Below are 15444 nucleotides of genomic sequence, written 5' to 3' on the forward strand. Positions count from 1 at the left end.
AACAAGAAATGACGTTTGACTCTGTACTTGTACAACCAACAGCCTTAAGAAAGTCTGATATACAGTAGTTTCTCCTACTGTTACTCAAAACTTCAACTAACATTCTGGCTCCTGTGATACTATTACTCTAAACTCATAAGTTAACATTGCTGCTGTCAACTACAACTTTTGAAAGTGGTGTGTGTGTGGTGTGTGTGTGTGTGTGTGCGTGTGTGTGTGTGTGTGTGTGTGTGTGTGTGGTGTGTGTGTGTGTGTGTGTGTGCGTGTGTGTGTGTGTGTGTGTGTGTGTGTGTGTGTGTGTGTGTGTTTACACACCGAACTTCAAGCAACACAAGCGTAGATCACACTAAAATTCAACCATTTTGTCACTGTGACATCTTGTAACATAGTAGTGTAAACCATGCACATAATCATGCAGCATTGTGATAGATTTAATGTCTACCTTTTGAAGTTTAAAGTCCAGCAAATTCACACCTTGTTCAGAAAAGAGAACAAGTAAAGGACTACCGTCTGCATCTACAAAAATAAATGAGATACTAAATACTTACAATAAGGTTTAGTTCAAACGGTTTTACTTTTCACTTCACAATCACGAATAATTGCATCCTTAACAGAAGCAGAGACTTCAAGACAAGGCCCCTTCATGCTGACACTTGCATCAAGAGCTGTTATAGAAAGCTCAAGTCGTACTGTTTGTTCCTTACCTTCTGCTTGGTCTAACAAGCTCAGTGACACCTTATAAACAAAACTCACACTTAGTAAACACTCCAAATGAAAGCTACTGTTAAATTTCTACCTCAGGCATGTCAAATGCAGCTCTGATTTTAGTCCAATCAAAGTCAACATCGGTTTCAAGTTGTACTTTACCATCTGCTTCAGAAGCAGGCAGTTGAGATGAAGATGCAGGTCTAGTTCTTGGTGCTGCGGCTAAACAAAACATAGCAAGCTTAATTAAATACCATTACGTTAATACATCCCAACATCAAGCATTGGCTGTTAGCCCAAATGAATGATACGACAAGGAAAGGCACTCCAGCAGCATGCAGTGACAAGATTGCTAAAATCACTTATATTAATACATGACATTCTGTTTCAACTATGGTTAGTAAAATACATGCACAACAAGACTCAATCACATCGGAAAAGACTGCTGATATCAGAAAGTGAGCCCCAAAGAATCCAATCCACAACATTCTCAACAACTGTGTGTGTGTGAGCTATCGGTGCATAACCCATAGATAAACAAACGATCAAGTAACAACACAAATCAGATTTTAATAATAGTTGCCTTATAATTGGAAGAGTAAATGATAACTTTTTATTCATACTTACATTAGACATTCTTACAGGAATGTCTTTAAGCATCATAAATAAATTAAGTCTCTATCTTACCACTTTCAGTTATTTTTGTTTCTACATTTTTCTTCTCCCCTGCTTTCAAGTTCTCCTCGAGAAACGCCAAAGAAAAATCAATATCAAGCTTTCCAACTTGTAGCTGTTGTAATACAAATATTGTTGATTGTGTTTCTTTTGTGCTTGTGCAACAAATTACCTTTAGAGGTGGAAGAGAGCCTGTAACATCAATCATAGGAAGTCCTCTGTATGACTCTGTTATGCAACGATTCAGCAAAACTTCAAAGTCCATTGGAACAAGCAACACGTGACACTGAAGTTCAACAGTTGAAAATCTACGTTTGAAACCAACAAGAACAAGAACAGTGCACTACAATCACTTCAGCCAAAATGCTTGAAACTTAGTTAACCTGGTAAGTTTCAGTTTCATCAGTTGAACAGTCATGCAGTCAACGACAGCAGGAAAATCAGGATTGTCAACAACATCGTCAGTGGGCAAGTCTTTCTCCTTCAATAAATCATTGGCATATTTGAAACAATTCGATACAATCAACTTTCCAAGATCAGCTTCCAATCGTTCATCTGACATGTCATTACGAGGAATGACGATCACAGGTCCATTAGCAGTAATGTCCAACTTAATGCGAGCTCCACTATTCTCTTTCAGCTACATACAACACAAAAACTGGAAGCATATGGCTTAACTGATGACCTAAAACCTCTTTTTTGCATGTATACACAAATTATAGCATTTTATATAGACTATGGCTATGACATTACAAAACAAACATTCACAAGTACTGTCAGCAAGGCCACCATTTCTGCAGTATAAGTAATGACAAATACTCATCACCCAGTAAATATAAAGATAAAAGACCAATTCCAGTCTTAAATCTAAATCCAAACTAGAAGCAAATGCATAACTCCACTTGAATAAATGCAAAACCACATGCACACAAAATGCATAATATTAAAGACAGTGAGTAAACATGTCTTTGTCTGTAAAAAAGGGAGCATACCGAAGCTTTAGCTGCTTCTGCTGCATCATGCATTCTTTGCTTTGCTTTGGCAACAACAGCTTCACTAGGCTTAAACTTTTCACCAAAGTCCTATCAGCAATAAACATTTTACAGTAAGTTGGTACATTCATAAAAATCTTAGCTCATCTACCAGCAACTTCTGCACAAATGCATTCAGAAAGACAACACGTAGTGGTGCAACTTTCAGGTGAACATCAACGTCAACGTTGTTCAAGTCAGCATATCGTTCATCTTTAGATCCATCATTGTACACAGATATCTACAAAATTAGTCCTTTGATACCCTTTAAGAGCTTAGTCAGATGTACAATAGCACAATACATCTGCTCTCAGCAATGCATCTTCTCCTTTTGTAATTGATATTATCTGAGCATTGAATGGAAAATGATTTGCAATTATCTCTACGTAATTAGAAAGACCAACCTTCTGATACTTTGTTTCTTTACAATCCAAAACAACTACATCATTTAGGCTAAAAATAACAACACAAACTCTGGTGAACATGAAAGAAAACAACTATACACAGTGTGTCAGTCAGTTAGAAATTGTAGTGAAAATTGTTTGAATACATCAATCAGCACTCTGTCAGTGTCTGACATTGTAATACACAGATTGAGTACCTTTGAGTCTGTCATTTAAAAACAAACAAACACACAAACATACATACAAGGAAAAACAAGTCTTGTGATAAACATGCAAATAGTCACACTTATACATCAACTGACAGAAAAGCAGCAATGAATAGACAGAATCAAAAGTGCACCTTGCAGAAACTGTTGTAACATCTTTCCCAACTGCAATATCAGTAGCAACATCTGTATCAGACTAAGCATTGACATACAGTTGCACAGTAAGCATAAGACAATACTAGACCTTTTACTGATACGTTTGCTATGTCAATTTCTGGCGAGCACAAATTAATGGCAACACGTTTCAGGTTTGCTTGCAACTGAAACTGAGTTCTTGCCTTTGATAGACCCAAGTCAACTGGTTTCACTATCACACCATAAAGTAACCTCACAAGCTAAAGATGTGTTACTACTATCAAGTTAATTAACCCTCTGTCTGTACAACAGCCTGTGACCTCTGATTATCACTCTCTTCTTTAACATGATCCGTCCTTACAAAGCAGCACATGAGCACCCCTCATACCAACTAACCTAAATCCAGTAACCTGTTTAACTTGGAGGCAAGACCGAGAGCAAATTCTTTTAGCTGCAAGAGAGACCGATCTTGTACCACAAACTCTACGTTAGAGACCTCAGCAGTCAGTTTGTGCAATGTTGAATTATACTCTTCATCAAATCCAGGAGCCTCAGTATTAGCCTAAACAAAGCCAAGTCAGATGGATAACTATGTGGCAAGCCACACCAAACAAAGCAACCTTCAGGAAAGACACACTGACAAGTTTTTCTTCCTGTGAACCACCTTGTACAAGAGTCAAAAATTTTCCTACATACAGAGTTTACAAGTTCGAGTGAGAAATGAGTGATCATTAAGTCAGATACCGTCTACACTTGTGTCTTGAATTGTGACCATCTGTAAACCTGCAGTCACCATAATATCCCATGTTTGCACCTTCACTTCCGTGCTGATGTCCATCACAGATGCATCAAGTAATGCTGTCTCTTTATCAGTTTGCCATCGTGATACAGTCAAACCAATCTTTTGTATTTTCAAGTCGGCAGCAAACTTCAGTGCTTGAGGTTTCAATTTAAAACCTTTCGTATCTCCCATTTGTCTGTGTTCTTCACCATCAGTAATGTCTAGCTGATACTCTAACTGATCGCTTGTTTCCGTAGAAATGCTGGAAAGTGAAATTGCATCAAAGTCATCTGTAGACAAGCCAAGCTCTGATAAAGTTGGCAGCTCAACAGGCTCTTGATTGGCTACAACCTATAAAGAACAACACAACAAATGTCAAAGTCAAGTTATGAGCACCTACAAACATGAACGAAAACTTGTACTTCAAGAGTTGCAGGAGATGATGCAGACTCTGGCAGAGGTAAACTCAGTACCAGCTGTAAATAACTACTTGTCAACAGCTACATTTCACAGATAACCTCAAACACTAGGACCTCAATTAACCGCTCAATCTTCCGATCTGATACTGTAATCTGCAGTAGTGGCAAATCACCACTCAACTTCACCCTGGAATGTTCCAATCATATCATTTACGTTGTAAATATTAGTTTTAGAGACAAACTTTGGTAGTCTGGTGTCATCGGGAACAACACTCTTCATGAGCACAACATCAAGTGTGACTGGTTGCAACAGGTGAAGTTGTCCTGGGCCTTCTTTCCTTGCTTTATGCCAGTCATCCTCACGACTTGCAAAGATAACTTGAACATCTGTCACTTTGAGATTGAAACGATCATATGCGTGTTCATCAAGTTCTTCCACAGTGGCATCCTAAAGTTACCATTGCACAAGTTTAGTTGATTGTCCATATAACATTAAGACAAATAGTATTATCCAATAATGTATAAAACAATCACCTCTAGTGATGGCAATTCTTCCTGAAATTGTGACTTCAAGGAGAAAGAACCAAGGTCAACAACAAGAAGGTCACAAGTACTAATGAGAAATACACTAAATATGGAAAGCCTTCGTATATACCCAAACAAATATCATCTCACTCTGTTCTCCTGCCCGTCTCAGGCACCAAAACATATGAAGAATGAACCGTGACATTCACATCTACCACCTGCATACAAATGCTTTCTTAGTAATTAAAATGCAGACATGCCATACGACATACTTTCCGTCTGCCAATTGCATGCTGAATGGCAGCTCGTCCTTGTTCTCTCAAGCTTTGTAACTGTTCTGTAGCAGCCGACTGCAACCTGCATTAAAAGGACAAGGTTTCCGGTAAAAGCACAAACTCAACATATGAACATTGATTTGTTACTGCTGTAGATGGACATCTTTAGGCAGTGAGAAGAAAGGAATGATCACATTGACAGTAAGCTAAAATATTACTTAACGTTTGGGCAGAAAAACAAAAAAACTATAGATATATAACTATTTACCATATCAGCTGTAATTTCTGCTGGTTGAAGTTCAACTACAATCCTTTGGTTGCATTTACCGTCAAGAGGGTTGTTCTCAAAACAGACAGAAAACAAAGGCTTTTCTTTCTCTGCTTTGTCTCCTGGTGGAAGGCAAAGAACAAAGGTTTGCACATATTTGAGCAAGCAGCCATAAAAAAGATAATCATACTAAAATCTAATAATACAAAGCTAATGTAATACTTCAGTTGGAACTATCAGTAGGTGCCCAAATACTGCCACAATGAGATGATTAAAGCAATAAATGCACCTATAGTATATAGAGCTATACACATACAAGTATAAAGACAATGTAAAACCCATCTTCTAATATCATTACAAAATAGGTTACTCTTGCTTATCTGCTGAGATAGACTCATCTCATTAGAAAATTAATTGATGAGATGCATTGCATTAGTAATTACTGTATTAAACATGACAATCGCAACACAACAAGACCTTCATAATTCATGTACATATCAGTCACACCTTGCATCTTCTTCAATAGCTCTGGAGCCTCACCATCCTCAGCAATACCCAGTACAGTCATTCCAGATGAACTAGCCTTTACACTGACCGAACAAATGTTAATTCACATGATGTACTGCTACAACCAGAATAATCCTACCAAACATTCTTCGCAGATGTCCGTGTTTCCACAAAGACTATATTTTCATTTAGAGAAGCATGCACAATTTCCCTATCATTTAAAGTGTAAAACAAGACAAAACAGAACAGGAAAAACAAATGACCACCTCCCATCTTCTCCGACTAGATCGGCCGCTAGTTGTGTAAGTTGCACACTGATTTTGTTGTCAACATACTGCCACAGATAAAGAAAGAAAGTTACAAAAAGCAAAAGCAAGATACTAACAATGGAATATAACACCTCTCTTGGAAGCTCTGCAATTAAAGCATCTTCTACATACCCAATGGCTTCATACAGTTTTGCTTTTTCCTCAGCTGTAATTTCTACTTTTTCACCTTAAATAAATTTTGGCATGTAGTTTCTAGCTATCAATTAAATTATTAGTAAAACTTAATCTCAATTTATACCAGCTATTGTTGTCTTTGTTGTTCCTTTCTGATTTGCTTTGCCCCCACCAAACCAGCCACTAAACCACCCTTTCTGTTGCTTTTCCTTCTTCTTCTGAACCTTTTCTCTCTCAACCTGCAAGTAATACAATGTAGTTATATTATTTTGATACTAGTAATGAAGCTGTGTTCTACTTGTTTCAGAGGTACGAGCCTATGCGCGTGTATAGTTATGTGTAGTTGTGTGTGTGTGTGTGTGTGTGTGTGTGTGTGTGTGTGTGTGTGTGTGTGTGTGTGCACGTGTGTCTGTGTGTGCACGTGCGTGCGTGCGTGTTTGTGTGTGTGTGTGTATGCGTGTGTGGGTGCGTGCATGCATGCATGTGTGTGTGTGTGTGTGTGTGTGTGTGTGTGTGTGTGTGTGTGTGTGTGTGTGTGTGTGTGTGTGTGTGTGTGTGTGTGTGTGTGTGTGTGTGTGTGTGTGTGTGTGTGTGTGTATTTATTGTGCATATCAATAAAACTTTTACTAATTTTTGTCTATTTATTGTCATTATCATTAATAAATTATTAGATTGTTGCTAGAATGTATATAATTCTTTGAAAACACAGAGATGAGTCAATGTGACTAAATAAAGATAATTAACTAAATATCATCAATGTCCCACATTACTTCGAATTCAGCACATGCATGACAGCTGCCTATTCTTGCACAAAGCAAGCTTAATTGTTATCCAAGTTATTTCTCAATTCTGTAGCGCTCTTGCATCACTTGAAGTTAACTATTGAGGTGGAAGCGATTATCATGCTTTTGTTAAGCTGCTGCTATCATCTATTGTTCCGCTAATTCGTCGTATCTAGATTGATCTCGGACATTTATAGAGCTCCTACACCTGCATGGGAAATACTGTGAAGCGATATGTGGAGTGACCAGATCCAGAAGAAAGCAGCGTCAACGTTTCCTACAAATCTTTCTTGTAAGACAACGTCGATCGTTCATCATCAGTCCTACTTACAGCTAAAATATATTGCTCTCTTGAAAATGGTGCATGTCGGTCTTGCGCAACGGTGCATGCATGGTCCCATGGCTTCTTGAAGAACGATGAATTCGTCTGTTTTGATTCTTCTGCAAAAAAGTAACTCTGCACTTCTCAATTTGACCTTATTAACTTTGTTGCTATGGATATGACATCTCGACTTTTCTGTCATCATAATGTGTGGGATTGTTATGTCACCCATTGTTGGTGTCCCAAAGGATTGCTGATTGGCTCCTGAAAGTGACAAGCTAGTGTTACGCCACGTCACCTATTTGTTACATCACCTATTTCTCACCTCCCAAAAGGACTGCTGATTGGCTTAACAAACTCCCAGAGAAAGACAAACGCTTATGTATTACAAACATAGAAACATACATACTGACAGAGTCAATTCAGCCCATTTAGAGTGAGCTTCTCGCAAAGCATTCCACCACTTATTGTGGTGTCCTCCTTTACGCTTGTAGCTAACAAATCCTGTCATAGTACCACATAGTCTTCACTGTTCAGTTCTTTGATTATTTACATGCTATTCTATGTACCTACCTATTGCCTGGTTGAGAGCATAAATTGTTTGCATGTGATTTGCTAATTGTACTGTGTGACTTTGATTAGCCAACCTAGTTTCTCCTGTTTTGTGTGCCAGTCTATTTAATTAATCAACAGACATGTTTGCGTATCTTGCTGCTTGTTAGGTCAACAGGTCAACCATTAGTTAGGTAAATCCTCTGATGCCTATTTCTGCTCAGTGCTTTATCATGACTGCATCAACTTCTGTCTATTGATCTTGCCATTTGTCTTCCTCTGACTTCCCTGTCCACCTGTCTCTGACCCAATGTGCCTCTAAGCTCACTCCACTTTGCATTCGTCAGTTAAACTAACGGTTTCTATATGTAATATGTGTCATAGTTTGCTCTATTAAAACAAAATTACAATGCTTCTTACATATTCATGCAACACAGATTCTATAATCACGTTGTTTGGTATATTGCAATTGCATACCTCCATTTCAGCCCACCCTCGAGCTAAACTTATGTTGAACACATCCAGATAGTCTTCAAGTTCCTGCAACATTCTACATGTCTGAAACATATTCATGACCTCTACAAGCAAACACATCAACAAACCTGCAGTCTCTTGCTAGAGTAGCTCTTCTCTAACAACTTAGACTTGTAGATGTCCCTGTATTCCCTTAGAAGACGTCTAAAACCAAAAGAGACTGAAGAGGCAGCTAATTTAGAAACAAAAAGTCATTCAACTTGTGTTTATGGATGTGCTTCCATGACCACATTTGCAATCGTCTCCTCACTTGTTCATTTAGAATAGCAGAGATACAATATTTCCACCTGTAAAAATCAACAATAAACAATCACAATTTTTGACAAATGTTATTCAACTCACCAGCCTCTTGCATTGTTTGTGGGTCGACCAGATGCCTTGTACTTCATAAACTTCGCATTCAATGCGATTCGATCAAATGACTCCACTAGTTCCATGACATCAACAAACTAAAAATGCAAACAAATATAAATAAACACTCACCAAACTGAACAAAAGACAAAATCATTTGCAAGCATTTAATCTCCATCTAGCCTTATAGATGGACAGGAGCGTGTCCTGTAGATGGGTAAGTGTTCCATCAACCATCCCTGAAATGCTGGCTGACAGGTTATGATGACCTTACAAGCCATCACAGTAAGAGAAATAAACAAACAGAAAACAGAAAGAGTGGTCCATGCACCATCCTCAAACCCTACACTGTATTTGCATTCCATATTGTCAGCTATGCCATACAACAAGGATGCCAAACTCACACAAGTAAACAATACTGTACCATACCCATATTGCTACAGTCAGACTGCAAGAATCAATAGGACCTCAAGTCTCATCAAATTTCTTGATAATTAGTTATATATCTAGCTGCCACTGTAAATGTAATAAAGATCACCATCACCTGAGAACGAGTAAGAGTAAATCTCAACTGCTGCAACATGATCTCCAACAGCATCTGCAAACACCATTGCAGATGGTCATTTACATTTACACAAACTCCTGCTAGTAGATAGTGCTTCTATTGTAGTAGTTCTTGTACATCTGTGTATGCCTGCATACGCGCGCGCGCACGTGTGTGTGCATGTGTTGCACGCAGATACGCAACTTTGTACAGCACCTTTGGTACATTCATGTCTTCACCAGGATTCTTGTTCAGCATTAGTTTAGCTTCACCAGAAAACGGTCGGAGCACTAACGCACAACAGTTGATTTATTGACATATGACAAAGCACTGTCATCACAATATACCGTCAGGAGGACTCTTGCTGTTTCTCCTTATCCTGACAGTGAGTCCATCCTATCAATGTCATTGCAATGCCTAACATAAATGATGCAAACATAAACTAAAAAACTTTACCTTCCACTCTGCTAGTGGCAAACCAGCTAAACATTGTGCGTTCGTCTCCACATAAGCAGCAAGGTTTCTAATGCCTACAAGCTATTACATGCATCATCGCCAACAACAGGTTCTCCAACCATCCATAACCACAAACCTTCCGAATCTGCTGAACAGAATCTTTTATGACTGCCTCCTTCCAGTTACTGTCAACTGTCTGTTAGCAATAATAAAAATGCATTAAATACTACTTTAATAGTACTTAGATGATAGCTGAAAGCTAAATGTAAACCTACTTTGGCAAAAACTTCTTGAAGTGTCACTCCAATAGCAAATGGTGACCCAGGACATGTTACCTGTTGGATCATTTCAAGTACCTCTTATTACAGTTTGTGTATCAGTCATTGTGTAGAAATGAGTTTTACTTCATCCTCATAGCGAATGTGAACATTCTTCACTGTGACCTACAAAGTCATATAATGGAATAGCTTAAACATTACATATAACATCATAACTACAGCCCTCAGATAGAGCAATCTGTTATCAACGAGTAAGCGAACTATGTGCAAGTATTCGCCTGAGATTCAGTATAATTCATACTTTTAAGTGCTACGTAAAGACAAGTCGAACAAGCAAGTCGTCACACCATCCAAGTGTACATATGTATTTCCCCACTGTTCCACAAGCAACACTTGTTAGCAAATATTAGATACCATAACCTAAAGTCCTTAATAACAGTGTTTAGTCAGAAAATGTAATTACAAAGCTTCCTTTCCATATGAGGGTATTATAGTCTTGTGTAGACAGACCCTCTCCCACCGTGTCACACTTCCTCACGAGAACAGACTGATTTGGCTTCATCATGCAGTACATACAATGTCAGATTGTCTTGAGTTAATTAAGACTGCATTCCTATTCTGGGTGTGACAAATTTCACAACATCTATGATGTGTAAACTGTCAATAGAAACACAAGCCTAAGCCAAGTACAAATGTATTGGGGCATAGCGTGACCTCAAGAAATGGGGGGCGAGACGTCGCAATGCTATGGGGACACGGCAACGTCTTATTGGCTTTTAATTAACTGGTACATTAAATCAGTGGCAGATACAGACTGAAAAAAGAGCGGTGCAAATTTGGACAATTTAGCCAGGTTTCACTAACACTTTGTGTCACATTTTTTGATAGGATCCATAGGAATGATGGCTGTCTACGTTTGCTGTCCAGCACAACAGTTCTCTAACTACGTTAAAGCACATTTCCAAGCATTACATATTAAAGTCCACAAATTTTTAAAACCAAGCCTACAAATGATGGCGCTATAGCCCGGTCTAGCACATGCCACGCTACGCCCCTGAAATGTATAAATCCAAACGTCTCGTAGGCACACAAGGAGCTAAGTCAGGTGTTGTACCTGTAGATTCTTTATGATCTGAGTGACCATCTTCTCAACAAAGCCATCGCTCTTTTCCTCTGGTTTACCTAAACAGCTAACCATCAGCAAGAAACAGTAGGCATAACAAGACGAAAGAAGCCGATACCCTCTCTTTCAATTCTCTTCTTTTCTTCTATCTGCTCCAGCTCCTTCTGTTTCTTCTCTCTGGCTTCTTTCTTAGCAGTTTCAGCATCATATTTAAATCCTATGCCAGTGCCAAGACACAAATTTACAAAACGTAGCAGATAATACCTGTTCCAGTATCCATCAGTGTTTACCCGTAGTTGGCCCCACTATCAGATACACACCATCAATAACTACAACTGTTGGTTCAGTGTACAGTGACTTCCAAGGAATCTTTAACTGAAGTTCGTCTATTCACATTACATTACTAGAATAGCAAAATGTCGATGACAATGAGATAAAACAAGGCAACATACGAAGAAATCCAGCATGAACTCGAATAGGTAAGTTCTTATCTGCCTACAAATAAACAGCACATCAGTCTCGTCTACTACAAATCCATCAGAAACTGATTGTGGACACATCCTCCTGATTACATGATTGCATTACATTCTCCCAGTATTGTTGTTTCAAGGCAATAAAGACCTCAACTCATTGCATGAATTCCAAATTTGGTAAAGCATTAGCCCAAACCACCTTCAAACCCATTGTGCGCAGAGTACTAATTTACCTTAATTAATTAATTAATTAATTAATGTCTAGATGTTTAGCATGCAATTTTGCACACATACTAGAGCATCAGGTTTGACTTCCAAATCTTCTAGGGAAACATTGCCTGCAACACATTTATAGACAATACACATCCAGTACAAAATCAAATACTTCAAAATTGAAATGCAACAGGAAGTGTTAGCCGGAAAACATCACGTGACATGCAGAACAAATTAACGCATTAGGCTGTATAGACTTCCAAGACAGTTGCAGACGGGTCACTGGCATGTTGCTACTTTTGCGACATCTCATGCAAGCGAAGAAGACACCGAATATACTGTAAGCTAAGCTTGACTGATTTGATTGACTGACCGCTGAAAATGCTCAGTTTCAGTTGCGAAGAGTCGAGGTTCTTGATGTACGGCCCCAAGAACTTGTTAAGAAGCGCAGTAACTAAGCCTTCAAACATGTTGTTGTCGACCAAACAGGCTTTTAGAAAGCCTGGTAGGAGCAATTCCGGCAAAAGCTCCTCCTCCTCGCGTGATTCACGAGGGTTTAGCTCTGCGACTGCGCGGAAGAGCCTGACAGACGCTAGCGCGCGCAACAAAGCAATCAGGACTGCAAGCCAGTAGGCTGCGCCACCGCTGTCTCATACTAATATACGGCTGGCTAGCGGGCTCACAAATTATACATCATGTAGTGTATGACATGTGCTATGCAGGGTATGCAGTAATGAGTATGTAGTAATAAAATGACTCACTATATTAGAAAGTTAGTACATATAACTTGGCAGCACAATTCAACAGTACAAAATCCCACTTAGTAGTACGTAATTAAATATAACTCACTGTTAAAATGTTAGTACATAAGTCAACATCACAATTCAACAGTAGTGTACTAGATCGGTCTGATCCCACATGATAAAATCATACAGCAGACTTTCCCTTCAACATCTTCAGCAATATCTTCTCCAATGCAACCATAGGGTATTCCACACATATTATTAAATGACTAAATTGCTGCACAGGCATAGCTCAAACACGTAACAGAGACAAAGAAGTAAGCTTAAGTAGACACTTGATATTAGCACGATATGATCTATATGACTAAACAAACAGCGCAATTAACCTACTGAATCTACAACTAAAACTGAATCTTGAATAATAGCTATTAATACGTATTACATGACATATCCAAAATACAAACAACAAATTGCAAGGATCTACAGTAACAGCAACTCGCTCACAAATGCAAGTAGCTCATTGAACATACCAAATTGGTCTACTTGCCACGTGCAAAGAGCAAACATATGTGGTAAAAGATATGCATAAAAAACATTTAGTGCAGCCATTTGTAAGTTTATCCTATTACGTTCCACAATTTCGCATGTGCAAGTTCAGCTTGTGAAGAACTGTATGATGAGCAAGAGATTAGTATCATGTAAAGGTGATACCATGCTTGGTTGTAAAGAGCACCAAACTTCTGTGACACAAACCTGCTTCCCATATTCCGAATTCCTGATTAACTGCAATATGTTGCTATAGTCAATCAAGAATGCAAAAATAGATTTTCCCTCATGTTACCTGTGACATATGTGACTATGTCCATGTTGTAATCAATCTAAGATACTTACCATGTGGAAGTTGTCAATAGACACTGGTTGCTTCAGACTGGCGATGTAAGCCATAGTGACTATAGGATGAAGAAGGTATGCTGAGTATGTTAGACGACTAAAAGGAAACCAAACAGGCCAGCTCAAAATGCCATCAACGATACCTAAAAGACATAGTCACTGTGAGAACAAAGCACAATAGGAAGCACCATCAAATTATGATATATATGACATCACCTGAATCAACTGCCCTAGATATAAGCACTAATGCATTTGCTCTTGTCAACTGCCAGATAGTCAAGCTGAAATACAGCTACATTGATGCCTCTCTACCATGATTGATATTGACTTCAGGCATTGAAAGACAAATAAACAAATACAGTCTGTATCATCTATAGCGTGGGTCTTTGAATGTCGAGTTTCTATTATTATATGCGGTAATTACTATAGACAATCACGAGTCGTACGACTCCTTGACCGAAAGTCGTACAACTCTTACATCGCAAGTCGACTCTTACCATACGACGTGTTGCACAATCTAGCGCAACGGGCAAGGCACTTGCGTGTCACACTTTCATCTAGCGCACGCGGGCAAGGCATATGCTTGTCACACTTTAATCTAGCGCACGCGGGCAAGGCACATGCTTGTCACACTTGTTTGCTACGGTTCGCAAGTGCTCTCTGGAATCTCATCGTTGCAGTAGAAGGCTTTGGATGCATTGCATTGTGGTCTGTATGCTGGAAAAGCTGACGATCGCCTTCACCACCATGTTGCGGAGATTGAGAACTTCCTCCTGTCTAAGAAGGCTTCGAGAGCACAGCAAACACCGCTCACTCAATTCTTCTCAAATCAGTAATTTTTGACTGAAGAAAATGTACATACACGTACAGTACATGTATTGTATTGCTCTTTTCATTGAAAGAAGCAAGTGTACAGAATGTGATTCGGATACTATAGGTACTGGAAAAGGTCCTTTTGCATAGAAACATCCACCATTATAAGCAGTATATTACAATAACCAAAAATTATTGTATATAATAATAATAATATGTATTGAGTGAGTAATGTTTTGATTACGAATATTGAACATCCTATTCCAATATCCGATGTACTACCTTATCTGGTCACCTTATAGACGATACAGACTGTACATACACTGGCAACCAGGCATTCATGCATACATACATAAGCTAACAGATCAAGACACATAGCAAGGGAGACAAAGCAAAAATCAAACAAATACACTAACTAAAGAGGCTAACGTTCCAACAAACAGACTGGCAAAGAGAGGTAAACCAACATAAACAAGCATGGGGTGACACACGTATGCATAGGCAAACAGACAAACAAGTCGGTGAACCAACCAAATTGGCTGACCACCAAACAAACAGATAGACACACCACCAGGTAGCATGTACAGACAAAAACTTCATAAATTGTAATAGTCTAGCAAGCCCGAGTAAGCTGCTCTCACCCCCATTTCCTGTTGAACACGCATACACCACCCATGCCAGGCAGACACCCCACAAACATGACTTAAACATTAGATAAAGACTGCTGACTGCTTGTGAATAGTCATCTCCATGCTCATAGCTGTATACAAGCCATACACAACAGTCATGCCGAGAGCAATTGCAGCAATCCAACCAATGACAGCCCACAGCTACAGATTAACACATGCAATGAGAAAGCTGTAATTCCGTATAAAGATGAAATATTGGCAGAATATATATTTTGCAAATTGGCAATTGTATGAGTTGCTGCCAATGTAAACTCGATCTGCCAGTTGCCATACAGTACTAAGACGATGTGACGTCATTAATAACGC

General features: G+C 38.9%; 1 protein-coding gene and 1 long non-coding RNA gene across 5 annotated transcripts in view; both read right to left on the bottom strand.

Moving 5' to 3' along the window:
* Window positions 1-12525, bottom strand: part of LOC134190725 (intermembrane lipid transfer protein VPS13C-like) — a 31365-nt gene extending 18840 nt beyond the window's left edge. Inside the window, exons 1-46 of one of the 4 annotated variants that reach the window (XM_062659215.1) lie at window positions 12376-12525; window positions 12084-12127; window positions 11769-11811; window positions 11607-11702; window positions 11435-11533; window positions 11308-11375; window positions 10320-10358; window positions 10191-10250; window positions 10052-10111; window positions 9916-9996; window positions 9807-9855; window positions 9676-9749; window positions 9460-9513; window positions 8949-9013; window positions 8765-8851; window positions 8633-8708; window positions 8508-8570; window positions 6499-6613; window positions 6332-6426; window positions 6198-6265; window positions 6071-6142; window positions 5932-6014; window positions 5425-5546; window positions 5304-5362; window positions 5154-5238; window positions 5032-5099; window positions 4891-4969; window positions 4599-4804; window positions 4471-4543; window positions 4360-4413; window positions 3901-4288; window positions 3777-3844; window positions 3567-3718; window positions 3451-3512; window positions 3266-3388; window positions 3156-3207; window positions 2816-2864; window positions 2714-2758; window positions 2524-2652; window positions 2373-2462; window positions 1764-2020; window positions 1553-1688; window positions 1393-1495; window positions 797-927; window positions 576-735; window positions 443-516 (exon numbers count right to left, since the gene is read on the bottom strand). In XM_062659215.1, coding sequence (XP_062515199.1) covers window positions 443-516; window positions 576-735; window positions 797-927; window positions 1393-1495; window positions 1553-1688; window positions 1764-2020; window positions 2373-2462; window positions 2524-2652; window positions 2714-2758; window positions 2816-2864; window positions 3156-3207; window positions 3266-3388; window positions 3451-3512; window positions 3567-3718; window positions 3777-3844; window positions 3901-4288; window positions 4360-4413; window positions 4471-4543; window positions 4599-4804; window positions 4891-4969; window positions 5032-5099; window positions 5154-5238; window positions 5304-5362; window positions 5425-5546; window positions 5932-6014; window positions 6071-6142; window positions 6198-6265; window positions 6332-6426; window positions 6499-6613; window positions 8508-8570; window positions 8633-8708; window positions 8765-8851; window positions 8949-9013; window positions 9460-9513; window positions 9676-9749; window positions 9807-9855; window positions 9916-9996; window positions 10052-10111; window positions 10191-10250; window positions 10320-10358; window positions 11308-11375; window positions 11435-11533; window positions 11607-11702; window positions 11769-11811; window positions 12084-12127; window positions 12376-12472 — 4353 coding nt within the window. In that variant the 5' untranslated portion in view covers window positions 12473-12525. Of the gene's footprint in view, window positions 1-442; window positions 517-575; window positions 736-796; window positions 928-1392; window positions 1496-1552; window positions 1689-1763; window positions 2021-2372; window positions 2463-2523; window positions 2653-2713; window positions 2759-2815; window positions 2865-3155; window positions 3208-3265; window positions 3389-3450; window positions 3513-3566; window positions 3719-3776; window positions 3845-3900; window positions 4289-4359; window positions 4414-4470; window positions 4544-4598; window positions 4805-4890; window positions 4970-5031; window positions 5100-5153; window positions 5239-5303; window positions 5363-5424; window positions 5547-5931; window positions 6015-6070; window positions 6143-6197; window positions 6266-6331; window positions 6427-6498; window positions 6614-8507; window positions 8571-8632; window positions 8709-8764; window positions 8852-8906; window positions 9014-9459; window positions 9514-9675; window positions 9750-9806; window positions 9856-9915; window positions 9997-10051; window positions 10112-10190; window positions 10251-10319; window positions 10359-11307; window positions 11376-11434; window positions 11534-11606; window positions 11703-11768; window positions 11812-12083; window positions 12128-12375 lie in introns of all 4 variants that reach the window. The other 3 variants (XM_062659216.1, XM_062659214.1, XM_062659217.1) reach the window with 3 other exon arrangements.
* Window positions 12526-13130: 605 nt separating this feature from the next.
* Window positions 13131-14045, bottom strand: LOC134191620 (uncharacterized). Its single transcript, XR_009971816.1, has 3 exons — window positions 13853-14045; window positions 13637-13779; window positions 13131-13541 (listed from the first exon to the last, which is right to left on the bottom strand). It is a non-coding gene; the product is annotated as an uncharacterized LOC134191620 (long non-coding RNA).
* Between the last annotated feature and the right edge of the window lie 1399 nt (window positions 14046-15444).

This window comes from Corticium candelabrum, chromosome 15 (assembly GCF_963422355.1).
Source record: "Corticium candelabrum chromosome 15, ooCorCand1.1, whole genome shotgun sequence".
In the NCBI taxonomy this organism is placed as follows: domain Eukaryota; kingdom Metazoa; phylum Porifera; class Homoscleromorpha; order Homosclerophorida; family Plakinidae; genus Corticium; species Corticium candelabrum.